Genomic DNA, 5822 nt, shown 5'->3' on the forward strand with positions numbered 1-5822 from the left:
AGAGGGAAAGATAAGAAGTTGGATCTACCAGTGACACCCTCCGACCACCCACACAGACAGGAACAACAGAGGGAAAGATAAGAAGTTGGATCTACCAGTGACACCCTCCGACCACCCACACAGACAGGAACAACAGAGGGAAAGATAAGAAGTTGGATCTACCAGTGACACCCTCCGACCATCCACACAGACAAGAAACAACAGGGGGAAAGAAAACAAATTGGATCTACCAGTGACTTAAAGTATACAAACAAATCCGTACAGTATACATACAAGTCTGTACAGTATATATGATACAAGTCTGTAGAGCAAACATACAAGTCTGTAGAGGAGTATACATACAAAAACTCTGCACAGTATACAAACAAGTCTGTAAAACAGTATACATACAAGTATACATACATGTCTACACAGTATACCTGATACAAGTCTGAACTGTATACAGACAAATTCACACAGTATACATACAAATGTTACAGCATATATATAAGACCGCAAGGTACACATACAAGTCCGCATTTGCGATAAAATTCAGTCGTATAAGCGCCCAATATCAAAGGTGTTACAAGAAAGTAACAAACATAAAAAAAGAAGGAGGAGAGATAAAGTTGACAGATAATGGACAGGACAGAAGGAGCAAACCAGACCAGAACACCTGCCAACCACCCACAACAAAGGAATACCCGTTGTGTTCTATCTCATCATATAAATAAACACGACCAAAAGACAGATTTCAATTCAGTTCTTGTAACTTCTAGCCTCACCTCAAAACACAAAAGAATTCAGTACTAGCACTTTTATCTTTACCTAAAAACACAGAAGAATTTAATGTTACCACTACTGTTTTCACTTTAAAAAAATTAAAGATCAAAAAGAAAGAAAAAAAATGTCAACTAAAATTTGTGAGAGTTAAGAAAAATTTTCTATCATTTTCTCTAGGAAATCTACCACATTTTTCTACAAATTTTGAACTCATGAAAAATTAAACATGATTTATAAAGAAACAACACACACACACCCTAACACAAACACATGAACATACAAACAAACACACACACTAACATACATAAATACACACGCTAACACACTGGCTTCTAACTCTCTGCATAAAGGACACACACAAGCTTTACATTCAATCTAGGCTGCCCATTGAACAAAATTGAATGATTTTTAGCAAGTAATTCTTTAAATTTACCTTTAACATGAGCTTTACAGCACTAGCAAAGCAAATAGGTAAAATATATGTGCCAAAGATTAGAGGTGTTACGACATTTTGAAACATTTCTGAAGACTTATTGTTTTAGTTAAAGATCAGATATGAAATTTCCAGGGACAAACAGTTGTTTTAGATAAAGATCCAATATGACATTTCAGCGGACTTTCTGAACCCTTCCTCCCAACTGAGCCATGATTGCAAATTGAATACGGACAAAAGAGAAAAAAAGCAGCACCCCCCCCCCCCCCCCGCCTGATTATTCATTAAAATTTGTTCTTTTTTTGGTTTTTTCTAAGGGTTGGCTTACCCTGTGAGCTTTGCAACAGACCATGACAGAAATCCTAACGTTCACCCATTAGAAATTGGGACTACGCTGTAAGCACACTCATTTCCAGCTAGAAAAAAATACGTCCATTCGTCCCATGAGATACGACGCTATGACTTCTAGAAAAATACAACACGAAAATGCCAGCTGTACAGAGCCCAAAAGTTTGAACTAAAATTTTAAAATCGCATTTTCTTAATCCATGGTATTGGCAGCATGTGCTAAAGAAACATTTAGTAGGAATTCAAATTCTAAATGTTATAAAAAACAAACAAAAACAAACCACAAAATATCCATAATGTGGGTTCAAATTGTAGTAAGAATGAAACAGTTGTTTTTTTCTCTCTCTCTCGCTCATAAAGTTTCGCTTTCCGGCCGGGCTTAGGACTCTTCACCAACTCGCCGACAACGTGGGGGTTGTCCAAAGCCATTCTCAACAGTTCTCCAATGAACAGTCTTTACACACAGCACTAACACATAGTGGGGTGTATGTGGATGTGTGTGGATATGCAGATAAATATATTATTATATATATATATATATGTATTATATATATGAGTCACGACGTAGTGGAACCAGGCGCTCATCAATTTTTGGGCATATGGGGTTATTTGTACCATTAACCTTCCTGTTGGTGAAAGAAATATCCATCTATGTTGAATAGAAGTCGAAATATTTGTGATTGAAAGAGGTCAGTCAGGAAAACTGAAAATTAAAATTTTTTGTGTGCCTTTAATCAAAGTTTTTCAGTAAAATCCACTCAAAAGTGTGTTTTTAAATGGACATAAAAGGTGTTGGGCAAACCCCCCCCCCCCCCAAAAAAAAAGTAGAAAAAAATTGCGCTTAAGCCAAAAAAAAAAGCAAAAAAAAGCTGATTTCTTCGATTTCATTATTTTGACAAGTGCCAGATTTCATCACGACACATCACATATATGTAAATGCAGCATTCTCCATCACGGACTAATGATACTCGGCCAAGTGTACTCATGGGGAGGTTTGTGATTGTATACCTTTAAACGGACCAGAAAATCTCCAAACGACGCAAATAAGGCCTTTTACGTGGTGAGGCCTCGAGGGGGAGCAAAATTCAGAAAAAAACCAACACAAAACGGTCAGGTTGACTTGGCAACATTAGTTGTTAGACTCAAATAAAAAACACAATTTTATTGCAATTGGTTGCTGTACGTTGCTCATGCTCAAACTGTAGGCCTGAGTTTAGCAGTGCTTACCACCACAGGGCACCTGGAATCAAGGATGTAACTTTTGGAAATCAGGGATGTAACTTTTGGAAATCAGAGATGTTCCTTTTGGAAATCAGGGTTGCAACTTTTGGAAAGAAGGCTGTAACTTTTGGAAATCAGGGATGTAACTTTTGGAAATCAGGGATGTAACTTTTGGAAATCAGGGTTGTAACTTTTGGAAATCAGGGTTGTAACTTTTGGAAAGAAGGCTGTAACTTTTGGAAATCAGAGATGCTCCTTTTGGAACGAGGGATGTAACTTTTGGAAATCAGGGATGTAACTTTTGGAAATCAGGGATGTTTTTTTGGAATGAGGGTTGTAACTTTTGGAAATCAGGGTTGTAACTTTTGGAAATCAGGGTTGTAACTTTTGGAAATCAGGGTTGTAACTTTTGGAATGAGGGTTGTAACTTTTGGAATGAGGGATGTAACTTTTAAAATTCAGGGATGTAACTTTTGGAAACTACTAAGCCCAACATTGGGACTTTTCAAGAAAACTTCAGTCTCTTAATCAGTGGTATCGGTTGCATGCTGCTCAAGAAATGTTTCGTCAAAATTGAAATTCTAAATATGGAGAAAAAAAAAAGAAAAAAAGTAAAGTTGTTCCACCCATCCGATCCGGACAGTGGGGATTGCCATGTTAGCGAGACAACTTCCTGGGCCTTCGGCATAATCAGGGATGTAACTTTTGGAAATCAGGGATGTAATTAAAAAGCAGCAGTTCCCTGTTGCCGTTCAGGCTCAGCTAGGAGCAGGACATTGATGAATCAGCCCATTTACAATTCTACTGTGCATAAGAACATGGTCAATGCCCCCTCCCCCCCCCCCCTTTGGGAATGGCCTAAAGACAACTTCAGTCAGTGGCACCACCCCAGGGGGAGTGACGTAGACTGTCAGGGTTTGGTCGTTTATCTATTCTTCTCCCTTTATACACCAGGAAAGTTGGCAGTAGGTTTAGGCAGTCAACGTTTGAAAAAAAAATGAGAATCAGGGGTATTACGATCGTATTTCACAAAATTGAATAAAAATCGTAACGATTCCGCCAAATTCATAATGATGGGCAGCCCTGAAACCCACCTTTCAATTATTAGCACAGAGTCTAAACACACACACACACAGACAAACATATTATACATGTGTACTTGTGTATAAAAAACACACACACACACAAACAAAACAATAACTATTATGCACACCTCCCAACAGAGCACTAATCGCCTCAGAACTATCAATTTGCCCAAATTGCCTCTTTACTAGAGTACACTTTGTTTGGGCAAAATAGTTTTGAGGCAACGAACTGGAGACATTATTAGTGTTAGTAGTGGGACTTAGCAACTTCGACGAAAGCCTGGTCAAAGAAAACTCAAACAACAAACTAGAGTGCCAGCAGTGCACCAAAACAAAACAAAACAAAAACAAAAACATTATGTGGTTATGTGTACAGGTCTAGCGCTGAGTGGCAACTTCTTTTCTTGTTGGTTTAAAAAAAATAACTAAAAATTAATTTTTAAAATTTTTTTTTTAGCTCAAAGCAGAAAAACAATACCTTCAGCTGCTGAAACAAAGGGGTTCCGTTAGTCTGAGATGTGAACATTTTGTGATGTCTTCTGATCAATGGCAGGATGGAAGATGGTTTGGGGTTTCTTGTCATTTTTTTGTGAAGAGAGGAGGAAGAATGGCCACGAGGAGGAGGAGGATGGGAGGGGAGGGGGAGGAGAAGAAGGGAGGAGGAGAAAGAGAAGGAGGAGTAGGAGTGGGGAGGAGAAGGGAGGAGAGGGGAGGTGAGGAAGGAGGAGCGATGAAGGGGTAGGACACACACATCCCAGACAGCAACAGACAGACGTGTGCACAAATGTCTGTTGGTTTGTCTGTCTGTTTGAGAGAAGAGGTTGACATCCAAACGACAGCTGGGGCAGAGCAGGAGCAAGGAAGACAGTCTGCGTCGTGAGATTGACAGAAGAAATAAGAGAGTGTGAATAAGAATAAGAAGAACAGACCAGCGGTTACCCCCTCCCCCCCGACAAGTCTGCACGACAGACTGGTAGAGCAAACAGACAAGCCAACTGACAATCATACGAAGCAAACAAATAAAGAGATAATCGCATAAACAAACTGACAATCAAACGAAGCAAACAAACAAACAGGCGGGCAAACAAGCCAGGCCAGAAAAGAAAAAGAGGCACAACAGACAGACCGAGAGAAAGACAAACAGACAGTTTAGTTTTAGTAAGAGTTTTACGGCACTGGCAAACACAAATAGGTCATATAAGTGCCGAATATTAAAGGTGTTACTTGAGAGTAACTTACAAAAAAAAAAGAAAAAAAAAAGGAGAGATAAGAACTACAGATGAACAGACAGGCTGACAATCAGAAAGACAATGGATAGACTCACAGGTAAACAAAACAGACTGAGAGATTAACAAACAAGCAAAAAAAAAAACAAAAAAAAAAACAAAAACAAAAAAAAAAGAAAAAAAAAAGAGGAAAGATAAGAACTACAGAGGAACAGACAGGCGGACTAACAGAAAGACTCACAGGCAAAATAAACAAACAGACAGACCCCTCAAAAAAGCAAACAAACAAACAAACAAACAGACAGGTAAAGAGCGAGTGACGTACCGGCAGGTCGCAGGCAGAGTCCAGGAACACCATGAGTATGGCCGCGTGACTTTTCTCTCTCTCCGTGTTCTCCTCGCTCACCTTTTGGATAATCTGGGGAAGTTTTTAAAAGTCTTAGTAAGAGTTTTACGGCACTCGCAACACAATAAGGTTATATAGGTGCCGACGCTTAGAGGTGTTACAATAGAGGGGGAAATAAAGACGATAGATGTTTGATAGGAAAGAAGAAGTATACCACAACAGAGCACTTGCCAACCACCCACAATCTGGGGAAGTAGACAAGGGCTGGCTGGTCCCACTTAACATTTTGCCGCCTCACATCTCGCTCGCCGATCGGCAAGAAAGCAGAACTTCATTTACGCTCCCATCACAAAACGCCGATTGGCGCGTGATGTTTACGGTACCACCCAGTTTCTTTGGAT

At 39.4% G+C, this 5822-nt stretch overlaps 1 protein-coding gene across 1 annotated transcript in view; it reads right to left on the reverse strand.

The window, feature by feature from the left end:
* The window catches only part of LOC101850650 (extended synaptotagmin-2), a gene marked incomplete in the record, with an annotated part of 53555 nt that overhangs the window by 14294 nt on the left and 33439 nt on the right, over positions 1-5822 (reverse strand). The window contains 1 exon segment of the mRNA XM_013082863.2: positions 5401-5493. Coding sequence (XP_012938317.1) covers positions 5401-5493 — 93 coding nt within the window.

This window comes from Aplysia californica, unplaced genomic scaffold, assembly GCF_000002075.1.
Source record: "Aplysia californica isolate F4 #8 unplaced genomic scaffold, AplCal3.0 scaffold00196, whole genome shotgun sequence".
In the NCBI taxonomy this organism is placed as follows: domain Eukaryota; kingdom Metazoa; phylum Mollusca; class Gastropoda; order Aplysiida; family Aplysiidae; genus Aplysia; species Aplysia californica.